This window comes from Thermobia domestica, chromosome 6, assembly GCF_964235325.1.
Source record: "Thermobia domestica chromosome 6, izTheDome1.hap1.1, whole genome shotgun sequence".
In the NCBI taxonomy this organism is placed as follows: domain Eukaryota; kingdom Metazoa; phylum Arthropoda; class Insecta; order Zygentoma; family Lepismatidae; genus Thermobia; species Thermobia domestica.
In genome coordinates this window covers 99,593,064-99,611,801 of record NC_137459.1, presented here as the reverse complement: position 1 = coordinate 99,611,801, position 18,738 = coordinate 99,593,064, and the positions used below count along the sequence as shown (strand labels likewise).

The following is an 18,738-nucleotide window of genomic DNA, read 5'->3' as shown; positions in this document are numbered from 1 at the left end:
GTTTAATCAGAAAATGCCGAATGTGGGGATTCGTTTAAGTTGGAGATCTGAAATTCGGTATATTGATTTTTAATCAGAAATAAGGAAACACACATTTCAGCGTTTCTGACAACGCCAGTCTTAAGAAGGAAAAGGGGACAATTTCAACTATATTGAAGTTTCCTTGTATTTATTCACAAGGTGCCAAATGTGAATATTCACTTAAGTCCGAGACTTAAAATTCGGTATATGAACTCTTGAACAAAAATAAGTGTGTTTTTTTTTCAGCGTTTATGAGAATTCCGCTAAAGAGGAAGTTATCTAAATTTTCCTTTCTTTATTGGGAAAGTACTCAATGTAAAGATTCACTTATAAATTTAAAATTTGGTACATAAACTCTTAAATAAAAAATAGGAGAATGTGTGTTTGAGAGTTTTCGCTCCGATTTAAAATAAAAATAATAGCACACATTCTAAAGTAGTCAAATGTGAAATTTATGAGCCAACGCCATTATTGTAGGGTCGACTAATTTTTTACAAATCTTTTTTCGCTGAATTCCGTATGAAATAAAATGTTACATGCTAATTACATCCTCACAAGCAGTTAGGCTTCACGCCACTAAATTAATGATACTTAATGGACGTAACCGAGCTACTTCCTTCTTAGTGTATTATTTTATTATTTTTATCTTTGGACTAAAACGAAACAGAATAATATGTTTCAGGGTTGATTTGAGTTTAGTGTTCCATTCAGCAGCGAGGCTATATGAGACATGGACCTACACCTTAACGTGGGATCCGAACTACGTAAGCTCCCGCCGTGAATCGAACCCGTTTCTCCCGCGCCAAAAGGCGCGTACGCTATCCACATAGCCACGAGAGAGCTTAATAAACTGTTTCACCTACAACGAATTCCCAACTATACAAACATAAAGGAACATTACCATAAACTGGATCATGAATATTATTATAACATGCAAACAGCTATGAACTAGTCAGACAATTACCCCATTTCATAACTGTCAATATAAAATGATGGCTAATGCTTATATACACTATACCACAAGGCGGATGCAATATTTACCTCTCAGTAAAAGCCTGTAATTTTCAATAACTTTCTCGAACATCCATGTGTTGTGCTCACCAAGCACTTTCACAACACTTCTTTGCATATCCACACAAAGATCATGAATACTTCTAAGATCTTCAACGCTCAGGAGGTACAGGAACCTACCCAATAACCATAGATTGAAAGCTAAAATAAGATAAAGTGTTATTAGATATTTTCAAATGAGACAAAATATTATATTAAAATAGCATAGCCACACTGAAGATCGCGAATACTAAATCAGGGTAATAAATACGGAACATTTATGAATTTTTAAATTATTACATTTAGCTTTATGAAGGACATAATCTGCTGTTTTAATATAAAGGTGAGTTGACCAGAACATGACTTTTCTTCAAATCCGGAAAGTCAAATCCTTAAAAGGATATTTGTCGATCCAATATAGTAACACTACGATAATGAATGAAATATTTCAATGATATTGTGTATGTAAGTAACAAATACATAGTTATTCGAACTGCTGGAAATATTCTCGCGACTTTATTTAACGCATAGAATCCACCTACTGACATTACTGAAAATATCACCGATGATACAATAAATATAACTTCACATATTAACTAGACTTATATGCTATTGTTCGTGTCTTTGTGCTTCACCCTCTTTCCATTGAACAATATCACAACTCTCAACAATTCAAAATCTTCGGCAAATTTATCATGCTTATGTGACTTTCTCTACAGAGTCATGCAAAGATCTTATCGTATCTTACTTTGCAGTTTACTAAAGAAATGTATAATGTGAAAAAAAAATGGAGTGTTTTTTTCTTAATCTTCAAGAACGCTGTCAACCGTAAAAGAAATGTAATACACAAATTAGTTACACCGAGAATGCACTAGTCGCTGTCGCTGTTAATGGGGTTAGGTGATAATCTGTAGTACGTAAGGCGGAGTTGCACGGAGACGTGTGTTCAAGCGGTAAGACAGTGGTGATGCAAAATGTGAGACCAATCGGAGTTTCGAAGACACCAAATTCTGGGTGTGTGGTTAGTTGGTGAAAATGTATCTAAGATGGCCAGAGTGTTAGATGTCCCGTGAGGCAGTGTCCAAGGTGATGGTCTACAGAATATCGGCGAAGAGTAACAATGGACGGAAGAGAAGTTTCAATTAGAGGTATCGCCGATTGACCACTAGGGACCGCAAAGCGAATGCGGCGAAAGTGACTGCGTAATCAATCAGCACCTGGAAAGCTTACTGTGACAATCACAGTCTGATGTGAGTAGCAATAACCAGAACATCCGCGGTCAGGTTGGAATTTCTAAACTGTTAATAACGGCCAACAGCACTTTAGTGCAAAGGAAGTGGTGCAGAAAACATGCAAAGTGAACCGCTGATGATTAGTAACGCGTAATATGGTCTGATGAGACCTCTTTTATCTTACTTCCAACAACAGGCCGTCTTTATGTATGACGGAAGCTCCAAGAAGCTTATGCTCTGATTGCGTCCTCCCTATTGTAAGATATGAAATCGTGGTGGCTCTGCCTTGTTACGGATGCAATTTTATGATATTCAGTGTGTCCTTTGACTATACTCTCACGATGCATTACTACCAGCAATTATTTGGACATTTTAGGTGACACACACACAATCTATGCTCCAGATGTTTCCAGTCAATGATGGCAATGCGCCAATTCACACTGCTGGAGCTATTGTGGTGTGGTTTCGTGAACATCAGCATGAAGTACAACAGTTCCTCTGAGCCGCCAAATCTCCAGATCTCAGCTTTATTGAATACTTGTGGTCAGTCTGGAGTTTAGAATCCGGAGTATCTATTCTTCTCAACCTTCACTCATGGAATTGAGTGCTGCGTTGCATTAGGAATGGTACAATATCGCTCTGGAAACTATTCACGCGATATGTGCTGCAAGATAACGGTGCATTAAGCAAGTACATTGCATTCTCTCCAGATGTCCCCATTATTTTGATAACTATATGTATATTTCATAATAAATTCCCCATGATAGATATATTTTATTGTTATCTCTATAGCTACATCCATAACTATCTTTGTGAAAAAATGGTATAAACAAACGCACCTTCATACTGTTGAAAATAAATTCCTTGAACATCATCTTGGGGTGCAAATATTTCCACTCGAGTGCAGCATCTCATCACACACGTTATCATTGAAGAAAACAAATCAACGCTTTCTCTATCATGGGTGTCAAACATTGTCTTCACTGGTTCATAAATCATTTTCCAAAAGTTCGCATGAGGCACTGACGTTTGTTGATATTCCCTGGAAACAGAAAATGATGAGTAAACGAACCCTTCTACACTTTCTCCAAATTTACTATTACTTTTATCTTAAAAGGAAAACGCATAATACACTCATCTACTTAAATGTGAATTTATAGTATAATTACTAAAGTCTTGCTTTTCTCAATCTTAAGGAAAAAGTTTAAAATATTATGTCAATGAATCTATAGCTGAAACTTCGGGCAGTGAATTAACAACATGCTCCCTTCACTCATTTCAAATTCTGATTACTGACAAATTATTCAACTTACAGGTTTTTCGCTCTTAACTGAAGCCTCCAGAGGACAGCAGAATGCTCGAAGATGTAATTATTAAATTTCAAATGAGATGGTTGGACACATTAACATACTATCTGGAAACATTGTTAGTATAAACAGAAAAGCGACATATTATAATTTCAGAAATGCGCAATGCAGTCTTCAAATTGATGTTAGCCCTTTCGTGGGTCACTTTTTTCTATAAGTGTTAGGACTATGCCTCTTCTAAGTTTATGCTTATGAGTCATCCAGGCTATGAGATTTAAGGTTAATTTACAACATAGGCGTCGATACTGGTGGTCCGAGGGCAGCCACCCCCTGAAGTTCGCTTGTACCCCTGGAATCTAGATATTTTTGCTTGGATCTTTGACAACGAAACTCACGTACCTGAACCATCCCACAAAATTATTTTGAAATCGGCACCGATGGCTTAAAGTATCATAATTGAACTGTAAACATCTACACTGCTGAGACAAGGTATGGTGCATTTTGAGCCACACTTAGATAAAACATAACAAAGGTTATGTGCAATGGATAAAACACGCATAGGCTTTTTGTCCATTTACTTAGCAGCACAAGTCCCTAGTCGTATATCATCGTCATTAATTCGCCCAAAATGTCATTTCAGAACGCATAATAAAAATAGGACTTAGAGGAATAAAATACATTCAACAAAAGCCTATGTTGTGGTGTTGATTGTCGCTTCTATATTCTACATGGTTTCATGTTCATTACCAATATAAAGTATTTGAGTCCAGTATTGGGAGAAGAAGAGCAAAAACCTTTCAAATTAGAAACCATTCAATTACGGAAAGTTGGAAAATCCCAATCAACTGCCTTTCACATACCTATATAGTAGATTCAGGACAAGCTCACAGCGAAACGAAATTACTGTTCGAGTGCAATTACCATTCCTCTAATGAAAATGACTCATGGCTGTACTTAGAATAATGCTTCCTAGTGAAGAAAATAAAAGCATACTTAGTCTCTTTTAGTGGGAACAACCATTCCCACTGACCACGAAATAGTAAAACACAATGAAGTTAAAGAGCTGTCATGAAAGTACACAGAGGGTTTATATCGGACCGATTTTGAAGGGTACTCACTTTACGAGATACCTCCTTAACATGTAGGACCTCCTTGAGCACGGAGAGATGCAGCAAGTCGACGCGGAAGGGACGCAACAAGTCCTGCTAGTTAGCAGGAAGGATGTGCAGCTCTGCAGGCTCAATAACATCCACAATGTCCTGGATGTTGAGGAATGGAGAATCCTGGGCACGAATGGCCCGTTACTTAATATCCCCACGTGCTCAATAAGATTCATGTCCGTTATCTAGGAGTGTCAAATCATTCGTTGGATGTGAACAAAATGTTCCTCAAAACAATCGCGCACAATTGCGGCATGATGACATGGTGCATTGTCATCCTGGAAAATCCCATTGTTGACAGGGTACAAGAAGTACATAAAGGGCTTGAGATGATCACCAAGCAGCTGAACATGTCGATGACCGGTCAAGTCTACCTCAAGCGAACCATTAACGCCTCAAACCCAAAACACGCCATGTAAACACGCCTCAAACCAGTATGGACCCACTAGCAGCTTAGAGAATGGTTTATCGACAACTTTGATTCATGACTTAACAGTCTGCACGACACCAGAACTCTACCACTCTCGCGTACCAACTGAAAACGCGACTCATCTAGCCACTCTACACATTTTCAGTTATTTAAGGCCCACGTATTCCAGAGGCCAAGTAAGTCACTGCTGGCGTTAGTAGTGGCGCTCGTGTCGGTATACGCCTGTTATATCCCATGGAGATCAAACAGTGCTGTACTAACGTCTGAGACACTTGCTGGGATGTCTCAGTAATTATAATATAGTGCGTATTAGCAGTTTAAAATTTCGATGTAGTGTTCAACTTGGATTGTAGTGTGTGATTAAGATGAATATAACGTAGGTTTGTATCTTTCAAAGCCATTATGGGCATTATTTATTGAGCATATCTTTAGTTAAAATATTCATTTTTTTTGGCTCATTATTTTTCTTTTCGTTGTAATTTAAACTTATTACTTTTTGTCCATTTTGATTACGGATAATCAGAAATTAATGGCCATTAAGGCTTTAATATTAACTTGTTTCCGTCCGTTTGGTAATATAATCTCTTTTGATATTTGTAAACCTTTTAAAATCTAAAAACTGACAATTTAAAATTACTTCGTTATTAACATGCAACCATAAGAAAGCGCGGACATTGAACGCTATGTCGTACAGGACGCTTCTGAAGTTGTTAAGCCCGCGTGTTTACTTTTATTATATATATATATATATATATATATATATATATATATATATATAGTGATTTATTAAATTGTTATTTGTTGCAGTTTACATATGCTATTTGAAATAAATGTTAGTTTGTTTTTGGAACGTCCTGGGTTTGATATTGAAGCTATATAAATAGCCTACCACCTACACTTAATAGCAGCTGTATAACCATAATAATCGCTCTTAACTTGTCCTCTAGTCTCATTTCGAGGGCACACGAGAACGAAAATATAAAGTAGTCAGTTTTCAGACTATAGTACATTACAGACTGCTTTGGGATTAATTTAAACACATCTTAATAGTACTTCGTTATTCCAAATTCGTTAAGAATGTCGTACAATGTTTCCCTCTTAACAGAGTCGTAGACCTTTAAAAAAAAATCAATAAATAATTCATGTACCGGTATATTGCATTCCCATTTCTTTTCGAGTATTTGTCGAATGGTAAATACCTGATCAATAGTTGATCGATTTCGCCTAACTCCGCCTTTATTTATATAAAGGTCACTTTACGTAAATATGCAATATATAAAGTGACACGTGTAGCGCTATATAAACCGATTAAAAATCAATCAGATCAACTGAAATTGAGGAATATAGTACTAAAAATGCAAACATAAAAATAGAACGAATCTTTACTTACATATTCACAAAGATATGAGTTGTCTTCACACTAATCACAAGGTCAGTAATACGATGTCCAAGTTCCTACAAATCTCTAAAACAAAATAAAAAAAATGTCCTGAATGATTATCTACTAAACTAGCACTACTAAAATAAACTAACATATAAGCAATATGATAGTAAAGAAAAATAATGCAGAAAGTAAAACTAAAGTTCTGTATCAAAAGCATCTACTATATCTAACGAGTTTTTGAATTTCTCACTAGAGACAAAGCTGGAGCCGCGAACGCACTTGCATGGTTGTATGTTCGACTGACTGCTCTTAAGAAAAAACTGTTGGTCTTCTGGATTGTTTACTGCTGATGAAAGTTTTACACTTACCACAAACAGAAACAATTTCGATATGTTCGATATGAAAAGCATGAAATTTCCTTTTTAGGAACTTTGTGTTTAAGGGAATACGAGAATATCATTCACTTATACAATATAGAGAACAAATAATAGGGGTGCAATCAGCGGAGGGATTTTAAAATACTGTACGTACCAACGAGGGGAATAGGTAGTTTTTTTAATTTTTATATTTTGTTGAGTTCTTTGAAAACTTAACTGGTGTGATTTATAATCAAGAATATCTTATGATCTCGAGATTCATAAATAGTTTATTACTGTTAAATTTTCAAAGAAAAGACTTCCTGAATAAACCTGTAACAAGCATTTTACTTATCCAGGGAAAAGTACCGATCTAGCAAAAATGTGTTATAGAAGTCACTGTCTATCTAGTCGTATTTAAATACATTTAGTTTAAAATTTCCACTGATCTAGATACAGCAGGGGCATTATTTTCTTTTAACTCTTAGACAACCAATTTTTATTTTGTTAGTGTGAGGATTGTTTTTTATATACAACTACCTGAAAGTCTGTTCTTCGCACGGGGAGAAAACATTTGAAACTCTTCCCCCTTAAAATACATATTTCAATGAAAGTGTGATGATAAAAATCCATAATGTCACCTCTTCCCACTCCCATGTCCATGGGCAATAAATTTTCACGTAAACGACATCGGGGTAGTCTCTATTCACCTCAGCGGTCCCGAAACCTAAGGATCACTTGGCCGTTTTCGATCATTTTTATGTGTCACCCCCTTACCCTTTTCATCCCATGCCAGTAGTGTGATAAAAATCTAAGTAAGGTTATTAACCACTGAAGCACCAAAAATAATTAAATTCAGTGCAGCAGTCTAGATGTTAGCATTTATATTTATGTATATGCTCCCTTTCCCCCTTAAAATGGAAATTTTCAAAAACACTAGGATATGTTTCTCCTTATTTTTTAATGTGCAGTTTATTTACGAATTTTACCTTTCTAACTTGACGGGCTCATGAGAACCCTTTTCTGCATATATTTTTGAATTCCCTTTGGGAAAACTACTATAATAAAAACCTATATTAGGCCATGGTCTACTCATATGCCAGAAATCATCAAAATCGGTCCAGCGTTCTAGGAGGAGTTAGCCGTCAAACATTTTTATATACATGTACATAGGATGGGTTGGAATTAATTACCTACTGAAAACTGTCTACACTTCCATAATACTTAACCAATTCCCACGAAATAATAATAATAACATTTTGTTCGTTACAATAGCAAAATTTACGCATTGATAAAATTTCACCTACCCACCACAAGTATCAACCAGGTTTTCGTAAATGATTGCGATAGAATTCTGCAGATATTTCAGCTGGCGCTTAGCTTTGCAAGAGCTTAGCGAATCCGCTTATCCATTTCATCAAGAGCTTTTGTTTGTTCGATAAACTTCCTCTTTCGAATACTCCCAGAGGAAGAAGTTGCAGGATGTTAAATCAGGACTCCTTGCTAAGCATTCAAAAAGGCCACGATGTCCCAACAAGCGTCTTGGAAAAGGAGTGTCGAGCCACGCATGGACGAGACATGCGAAATGAGGCGGTGCGAGATGAACATGGTCCTCAAGCTTGGCAAGATACCGTTCTGCATTCATTGTGTCCTGAATGACGCATTTACCCACAACTTTCTTAGATGTCATGTCGCACAACACTGTGGCCTTTGGGCGGTCTTGGTTTGTTTTTCAACAACAACCCTGTAAGCTTCTGCCCAATATTAACAACTGTGCCGGTTAACAAACTTCTCAATAAGAAATACGCCTTCATCTAACCACAGGATATTGCCGGAAAGATCGAAGAAGTATTCATACCAAGCAATTATCCGTTTCCCCATACTACAACCAACGATAAATCTTCCGGTGGTAATTCCTGGAAGTAATGTGGTTTCCATAAACGAAAATTCAACTCTTTCATCAGAACTGTTTGGATTTTTTGTCGGGTTAAACTACTTTTGCGAGATGACTGTCCTTGTGATTTTCGAGGACTTTGAACGAACATTTCCTGAACCACTTGCACATTTCCTGTCATGGATGTTGAGCGGCGACCGCATCCCTTAATATCTGCTATAGAACCTGTCTATTAGATTCGAATGGCAATTCCTTATGGTCTTTGCCATCTACCAAAGCACGAGGTCCTTTCACATTTCGCCATCATCTCTCTACTTGTACCACGAACTGCCATACTTAGTACCGGAATGCCAGCTGAGCCCACTTACGCAAGGTTAGATGTTACACCAGAGTCCCCGCTGATACATAAATGAGATATCATTTATAAATTCTACCACTGTAAGGAACAAAATGCTTTCTGTTTCATGAAAATTGGTTAAAAGTATTTTTTTTTAAAAAAAAAAGTTTTAAACAATTTTCAATGTACAGTGTAAATTAATGTAACAAACGTCAAAAGGTAATTCCTGACACCGAAATAAAAAAAAAAAAAAAAAGTCCTATGAACATGTAGCATATCGGGCATATTGGCAGAAAATTAAATAAAATCTTTGAGTTTTACGTCCCACGATTATACCGGTTAGGATAAAGGAGACGGTGATTATGATAAATGAATGAAATGGTGGAATGAAGAAAGTGGGAGGAAACGGGAGAACCCCGAGAAAACTCACGAGCACGGTATTTGTCCACCACAAAGTCCACACGGCGCGAGCTGGGATCGAACCAGGGACCCCAAGCTCCGGAGGCGAATACTCTACCACTGAGCCACTGAGCCACCGCGCCCCCGAACATATTGGCAGAGTTAGCGAAGGAGAGCGTGGGAACAGTAAGTTCGAAGTGGTAGATATTGGAAACCAATAAGCTTAGAAATAACTATCTAGAAAGTCTAGAGATGGCGTTGGTGTTCAGTACGTAGTTGGTCGGTTCACACACACAGATAGATCTTGTGTTTAAGACGTTACAGTACAGGAGTGCGGTCATTGTGCAACGAGTGTTGAATACGACAAGTAGCAGTGCTCGACGAAAACATGGTGCATTATTCAAACAGCGAATTGGCCGACATGCTATTCATGCACGGTCATGTAGATGGCAATGGGCGTGAAGTAGCACGACTCTGTCAAGAACGTTTTCCTAACAGACGTCAGCGATCATATAGGATGCTTGCAGCAATTTATCGGCGCGTGTGTGAAACAGGAACCATACTACCTATCCATGTGGTGTTGAGTTTAAAAAAGTCCCAATGGTGTTTGAATTCCTTTCATGGGACATATGTCTCTCGTTGGTAGTCTAAGGGTTAAAACTTGTGTTCTGAATTTTCTGACTACAGTCTGGGTGCAAAAATCCTTATTTTTTTCTAGGCCCGCATTTAGTAAAACTCATAAAACCAGTAAATTATAAATTTTATATATTACTTGCGTTTATTTAAAAAGTGTGATCCTATTTCTCAAGTATAAAACATAGTGACTATTTAAGGAATGAAATATTGCGAACACGTTAAAGACTTCTGAGAACTGTATATCTAAACTTAGTATCAAACAACTGATACACTATGCGCCTATAGTTTATTAAATTGACTGGAGTTTAACGTCAGTTTTCAGCACCAAGAGTACATGAAACTGAAGAACTACTCGGGTTTATATCTGAGGAAAATTCCCACCGGCAACCGAAATCCAGTACAATGTGTACGAAAAACATGAACATAAACTAGTTCATCACGGAAGGGTACTTAATTTGTTGAAGTCTTGTGAGAATTTTATCTCAACAATAAGCACCAACCTAGAGACCATGATACTTAAGAGCACCAGATATCCCGATTTAGTCTCGATATTTTCATTGTCACCCAAGCTTCCTTCTGACTGCAATCGTAACGCCAATAAATCATTGTTAATACCCGTCAAATTTTAATTTTAAATTATATGTATAAGGATGCATAAGTTCGTGCGGTTTTCTTTTGGGTTGACAACAATGCGGCGTGAAGTGATTGTTTATCGTTGTTTTACCGTAGTTTGGAGTTTGTGCGTTGTGAAGCACAGGTTTTCTTGATTGCGAACATATTATTTTACATATTTCACACAAACTAATATGGAATGTCAAGTTGAGAAAAGTGATCATTTCCGTCACATTTTACTCTTCGAGTTTAACCGAGGATCCAGTGCAGCAGAAGCTGCGAGAATAATTTGTGCAGTGTACGAGAATGAAACAATTGCTGAAAGAACAGCACAGAAATCCTTCTCTTTACCAATGGCTAACAGATTTGTTCTAGTGAAAACCAAACTAGTTCTACAGGCGAGGCATTGAACTGCTACCTGAACGTTGGCAGAAGGTCATAAATAGTGGAGATGAATACATCACTGAGCGATTGTGAGTGACAGTAAAATGTATCCAGTGTATTTTTACACTTGTAGAATATGTTAATGTTATGTCTATGTTGTATTTGTATTTGAATTAACAGAACAGCAGAATAAAAATAAAACATTAAATATAAGAACCGCACAAAGTTATGCATCGACCCTGTAATATATCAGTTTATTCAAAATAGTGAAAGAAACTACAAGAGTACGGAAGATGGGTCTTGTTCTTTAGTAACAGACCATACTACTACTTATTTTCGGAACGAATCTGGAAAAGTCCATGAAATTATAAAATTTCCGCTAAAATTGTTCCACAAGACAAATGACAATGGATTAAAATACCCGTGATAGTTAAAAACTTGTCAAATACCGTTCTTTGCTGCTTTTCTGAATTAAATTGCAAATTTTATGTTCAGTCAAGTGTATTATGATGCACACACAGAAGCCTGAAATATTTGTCTGGTATTGTTTTCTTTTACAGACAATACTTTTTTTTTTTTTTTTTTTTTAATGAAATCACATGAATAATCCAGTGATTTCGTGTTCCAGTAGTAACTGAATCTATTAATAAATTATGTTCTTAGATAGCTGACATTCCGAATAGGTTGTAACGAGAACTCTCGACTACATTTCTATTTATAGTCTTCACACCACAGCAGGCACTGCTTTCTGCCATACAACTGGTAAGTAAATGATAGTTCTAGTGACAACTCGACACTAGTCCGAATCATATAAAGGAGTTTCACCTGATAGACTCTAATGAGAAATTTAGTATCCCCGAAGTTACTACTCATACTAGCTTACTATGAAGAACATTACTAAATAAATTACTTCACCCATACTACAAGGAAACTAACTATATAGTGTCAAGTACGAAAAGACCCTTTAACTAGTTTATTATGAATAGCAGCACTATTAAATAACAAATTACATCATTGAAACTACAAGACAACTAACTAATTATACAGTATCAAATAATAAAAGATACTTATACTTGCTTATTAAGCACTACTGAACAACAAATTACTTTATCAATACTACAATATTCTAATAGCAAGAATGTACAGAAACTAATGGGTTAAAATCGAAGAAAAGAAAGAAAAACACAAAAGTGTTTTCTGGTCGTTATTTTTCCCAGAATGTCTGTCGTAATCGACATTCGCCCTTTTCTTTTTGTGTTGACCTCCACTCACCTCTCATAGCAAAGCTTTCCCTCACCTGGTTCACAGTATCAGATACATTTAGAGCTTTCTACATTCGTATTACAGTTGGTGCATAAATCACTGCTAAGCAGAAGACCAATTAATTATAACTATCAAACAGTAGCATGTTTAGTGTTCATGTGTACATATTTAAAAGTGTTATTGTCTTGACACTTCACAAATATTAAATGACTAACTGCATATAAAATAAGTTAAAACATAACATTTTTAGGTTATAATTTGACATATTTCCTCAAGCGGTCCATTTCTGTTTGCAAAGCTTCTGCTTTCTCTTTTGTACGCTGGAACACACCTTTCTGTTTCAGTTCCAGTTTCTGATCTTATGAACGCGAAATTTTCTCTTCCTGGAACTTTCTTCAACGGTCTTCTTCCTATCCAAAGCCTCAGTTCTGCTTCCTGATGAGTTTATCATAGCCTGAATTATCCTTCTGATTGCTGCCAAAATTAATTAAGGTCTTACATTATAAACACTAGCCTTTTTCTTTATCGAACTAGCCAGTTCTTCATTGGTTGCTAGCTCCTCCTACACTCAGATGATGAGATTGTCATCTTCAAAAACTACACCTAATAACACTACGTTACTTCAAAATCATTACATTTCATACTACTGGGAAATTCAGAATACCAAATATAGAGTGCAACTCAATTATAAACAATTTCCTTACTTGAGAAATAAAAAACAATGTGCACGTAGTGGTAATTAAAACAAGAAGCGAAGACGTTAAAACAAAGGGATATAGGACATGAATTACAACATTGTTTCCTAGTCCTATATCGCTTCAATCAGCTCTTTTCGTTCCAAGATTCCGTATATTTCGATTCAGTCTGTTCTTTTGATCGGATTAAGCCATTTAATTATTATTTGATGAGGATAAAACAATGTATTACCTACGAAAATCAACATAAACTTACTACACAATCATTTAGTGTAGATATTCAAAGAAGAACAACAAATTTGTTCTCTCACACTGCTGCATCTATTTCAAAATTTGTATTTTAAACTAACTGATTTATTTAGTTTCTACATTGGTTTTCTGCTTAGTTTTTATGAATATTTGCAAGGTCATAATTTTCAATGAATCCCATTCACAACAGCACTATGAAACTAAATGTCTATTATTTAAAAAAAAAAATGACTATTGAAATCAACGATTAATAATATAACTTGTTACTCGTTCATTTTAACACTTGTATCGTTAATTAGTGTCGTATAGATGCAATGGCCCTTCTTTAAAATGATCACTAACCCAAGAAAAAATAGATACCAGAAGAAATTAATGGCTCTCCTGAAAACCAACAACCAAAATCAGATAGGGACTTCACATGATTTGTGAACTTAGGTCGTACGGAAAACAGATTTAAAAAAAGAAGAGAAACAGATTTAAAAAAAAAAGAAAAAGAGAAAGAGAATAAGAAGAAATAGACACAAGGAGTCAATTGGTAGAAAAAAAATTACACTGACAATGCAAAAAAATAATATTAATAACAATAAAACTGGGTAGCGTACTCGCTCATACACTGGCACGGTAAGCAATGTTCGGTATTTCATTAATTTGTATCTATAGGGTACATGGTGAAAGGAGGAATGTAAAGTTACATTCCTTTGTCATATAATAATAGAAATGAAATAAAGAAAAAAACAATGAAAAACCAACGAATTTTAAATGTTGAAATATACATATATATATATATACTACTTCTAAGTTCTAATTTGGGGTTGTTTAACGAGATAAACAACAATGAAATTTCATAAATCAAACTTAAAGGAGTTTTAACAGTTTAAAGTGTAAATTTCAGTCTCTCCTAGTCAACATAAGTGAATAAAGTTACTGTCTTTTACGCTAACGTGTTAACGGCCAACCCCCATTTCAAACACGCCCCTATTCACATTATGTTGTGGATCCAGGTAAATGGCAATGTTGCATTTTCATTTAACATTGGGCGCATAAAGAGTGTACAGCTCAAACGGCTCGTCCGATTTTAAAAATTCCTTCACTTTAGATTGAAAACATCATATTTGAGACGGTTTCTACTCTTACATTTTGTTGTAACTCTAACAATAACAGAATTGTTCTATGTCATGGGGACTTTTGAGACACCCTGGAGATATATATATATATATATATATATATATATATATATATATATATATATATATACAGGGTGTTAATAAACTATACCGACAAACTCTAAGACGTGATTACCTACATCAAAATAAGAGGAAAAGTTCATATGGACCCATGGCGAAAAGTCCATAGATTCAAAGCTAGGGCTGTCCAAAATCGCGAAAAAGCCAAATTTCAAGAGGCCCTAATTCGAATTCGAGAGACTGTGGATGGTGGTCCTTAGCGTAAAGGGAGTCACGCATACTCAATCCAAAAATGCATATTTCATTAATGTTCAATGTGTATACAGATTATTAACTGCAGGGTGAAATTCTCATACATGCCATCAACCGAATTTTGAGATAGGTTCTGACTTTATGATTGGTCCAAGGTAGGCAAACAATAAGCCTTGACAGCAATGAACATGGAATCCTTTGACGCGATATCGGAAGTGTTAATGATCGTCAGCAGCACGATCTCTCGTACTCGGGAAAACGCATGCTGCGATGTTCTCTTTCACTTATAAGCGAAGAAAACGTGAAATATATGGTGACGAAACACATCGCATCACATGTTATTTCGAACACAAAAAAACATGGAGATGCCGGTTCCTAATACTACCGACGTCCTTCCGAACTATTGGATGTCCATTGTTGTCAAGGCTTACCTCCTACCTACTTTGGACCCTTCTTGAAGTCATGGTATATCTGAAAACTCTATTGAAAACATATCTGAGAATTATACCCTGGAGGGAATACTCTCTACACCTATTGACAATTGATGAAATATACACTTTTGGATTGTATATGCTTGGCTTTCTTTACGCTAATAAGAACCACCATCCACAGTTTCTGAAATTCCAAATAAGGGCCTATTGAAATTTTGCTTTTCCGCGATTTTGGACAGCCCTAGCTCTGAAACTATGCACTTTTCGTTATAGGTCCATATGAACTTTTTGTCTTATTTTGATGCGAAGAATCACCTCTTACAGTTTGTCGATATATTTCATTAACACCCTGTATATGTATGAGGGCATCCATTTGAATTCAGGCAGAGCATATACCATCTTCAACTCCGATATTATTAGAAGTTTTTTCTGGAAACTATAGTGATTTAAGGCCCCCCAATTTTTTTTTTTTTTTTTTTTTTTTTTTTGTTTTTGTTTTCTCGAAAAAAAATCCGCCAAATAAATGATCACGAAAGATGGCAAGTATAATTTATGAATTCTAGCCAACATGGAAAATGGTCAACTTCGGAGCCCTACCATTCAGCTATGAAGACTAGTAAAGCTACAAATTTTGTTGTGTCATGTATAGATGGATGTGATAAAACAATATTTTATTATAGTTTGGTTTCCGTGTAGGTATTTCTTTTAAAATTAAGAAATGAACGTCAGCTTAACCGAAAACTCCATTATTGCGAATTTTTTGACATACTTCCAGTTCGAATTTTAAAATTCTATTTTCGTAGTTTTAAAGATGTAGTTACCGCATTCTGAAACAAATTTTGTATCGCTTCCGTGGGCAACAGTTTCCTTGAAAAAAATCAACAAATTATCAACTCCTCAAAACTCAGCATTTTTTAGAAAATCCAATTTTTAAAAATCTGACATTTTGACAGGTTGTTTACTTTTGCATAAACAATGAACACACCATAGCTCATTATCTACTAATGCTTCAAGAATTAATTATAGCCTCTTGAAGTAAGTGATACTGGAAACAATAATATGGCGATAACTGGATCGTGGTTGCTGCTTACATTCACTAAATAAACATCAACAATGTTATTCTGAGTTCATTTTTTTAAAATCAAAACGAGACTAAATTTGTGAAATGTAGATTTTCGGGAGCTATTGTCACGTCAGCCCGTCATATATGACGGATGACGTCCCCCGGCGATCACACTGCCCGGGGAATTGAGGAGAAAACGAATGGGAAAGGAAAGACGCGGCCTGGAACCATTATGTTAGGTGCCATCCCGGCATTTGCCTAGTGTGAATGAGGAAAACCTCATTCAGAATGGCTGGCATGAAAAAACTTTTTACACCATTTTGACAGAATGCCCCACCAGGGATCGAAGCCGGAACCGCTCACACCAAAAGCGAGAGCGTTACCGCCTACGCTACACGGGGCAACGTGAACTTTCGTTTCTGGCAAAAAATAAAATAAAATAAAATAAAATATAAATAAATCATTTCACAATAATATTTATTTCCTAATTCAAATTTTATTTAAATGCTTCGCGGATTCAAGTCATTCTTTGATTTTTTACTATTTCAATAAGAAGCAAAGGGTGCAACATAAATTACCGGTATACATATATTTAGTCCAATACTCTGAGGCAACTAGATGTGTCATTGATGAACTCAACACAGTTTGAAACAACAACAAATCTTAGAAGGGGCCGAGAAAGCATTCCTGAAGTCTTGTGTGTTTGCTAGTGCCTAGTTTCTTGTGATCTTGCATCTCTAAAGCCAATTAAGGCGCTTTATTTTCACATGTACTCGCAGCCTATCTTCGGTGCCAAATCCATGTCCAGTTACCAGTAATATGGTGTGCAGTCCACAATGCATATATTTTGTTATTAAGAACCTAAAGGAGAAAATCACGTATATCTGTCGCTGAACTGTACTACATGTGGCATGTGGCGTCGAAAGAAACCCTTCTCATGAAGGAAAGAAAATGATATTTGAAAAATAGTTCAGTTCGGTAATAATGGTAATAAGTGCATCGCAATGTGCGATACAATTTTTCGTTCGCCACCCACCCACCCACACTATATTTTATACAGGGTGTTAATGAACTATACCGACAAACTGTAAGAGGTGATTCCTCACATCAAAATAAGACAAAAAGTTCATATGGACCTATGGCGAAAAGTGCAAAGTTTCAGAGCTACGGCTGTCCAAAATCGCGAAAAAGCAAAATTTCAATAGGCCCTATTTCGAATTTCAGAAACTGTGGATGGTGGTTCCTATTAGCGTAAAGGAAGCCATGCATATACAATCCAAAAGTGTATATTTCATCAATTGTCAATAGGTCTAGAGGGTATTCCCTACAGGGTGTAATTCTCAGATATATTTTCAATAGAGTTTTCAGATATACCTGATTTCAAGAAGGGTTCAAAGTAGGCAGGAGGCAAACCTTGACAACAATAGACATCCAATGCTTCGGAGGGAAGGCAGAAGTGTTAGAAACTTGCAGCTCCATGTTTCTTTGTGTTCGGAATAACGTATGAAGAATATGTATTTCTACAGGGTTTTCTTCCCTTATAAGCGTGAAAGAGAACATCGCAGCATGTGTTTTCCCGAGTACGAGAGACCGTGCTGCTGACGATCATTAACACTTCCGACGACCGCGCCAAAGAATTCCATGTTCACTGCTATCAAGGCTTATCGTTGCCTACTTAGGACCAATCAGAAAATCAGAGCATATCTTAAAATTCAGTTGATGGCATGTCTGGGAATTTCACCCTCCAGTTAATAATCTGTACACCCATTTAACATTAATGAAATATGCATTTTTGGATTGAGTATGAGTGACTTCCTTTACGCTGATAAGGACCACCATCCACAGTCTCTCGAATCCGAAATAGGGCCTCTTGAAATTTGGCTTTTTTGCGATTTTGGGCAGCCCTAACTCTGAAACTATGCACTTTTCGCCATAGGTCCATATGAACTTTTTGTCTTATTTTAATATGAGGAATCATCTCTTAAAGTTTGTCGGTATAGTTCATTAACACTGGGATTACCATACGTCCCGGTTTTCAATTAAAGAATTAACTGTCTCGAAAAAGGCTTTCGGAACACCTGTTTGTCCGGGTTTTCGTTCTTCAGATTGAAAAAAAATCAACCTGGAAGAACTAGTATGTCTCACCTAAAAACGGAAGTTCATTTTGAAGATTTGTGTAGCCAGTTAATTTTACTAAACAAACAACAGGGAGTTTAAAATCACATCCATTCTTTCGTCCTATGGTGTTTATCTTCCAGAGGGAAAAAATAATTTTTAAGAAAATTTTCAAAAGGGGGAGATAAACACCATAGGACAAAAGGTTTATCTCCCCCTGATGACTTTTTTCCTGATGACGTGGTTTAACTACTACTTATTTTATACTTCAATCGGCAGCGCAG

At 36.2% G+C, this 18,738-nt stretch overlaps 1 protein-coding gene across 4 annotated transcripts in view; it reads right to left on the bottom strand.

Moving 5' to 3' along the window:
• Nucleotides 1-18,738, bottom strand: part of LOC145688127 (serine/threonine-protein kinase ATR-like) — a 381,701-nt gene that overhangs the window by 334,665 nt on the left and 28,298 nt on the right. For 2 of the 4 annotated variants that reach the window (XM_081761902.1, XM_081761901.1), the window contains exons 3-5: nucleotides 6,591-6,665; nucleotides 3,143-3,345; nucleotides 1,063-1,233 (exon numbers count right to left, since the gene is read on the bottom strand). In XM_081761902.1, the coding sequence (XP_081618028.1) occupies nucleotides 1,063-1,233; nucleotides 3,143-3,345; nucleotides 6,591-6,592 (376 nt within the window). In that variant the 5' untranslated portion in view covers nucleotides 6,593-6,665. The remainder of the gene's footprint in view (nucleotides 1-1,062; nucleotides 1,234-3,142; nucleotides 3,346-6,590; nucleotides 6,666-18,738) is intronic. The other 2 variants (XM_081761899.1, XM_081761900.1) reach the window with 1 other exon arrangement.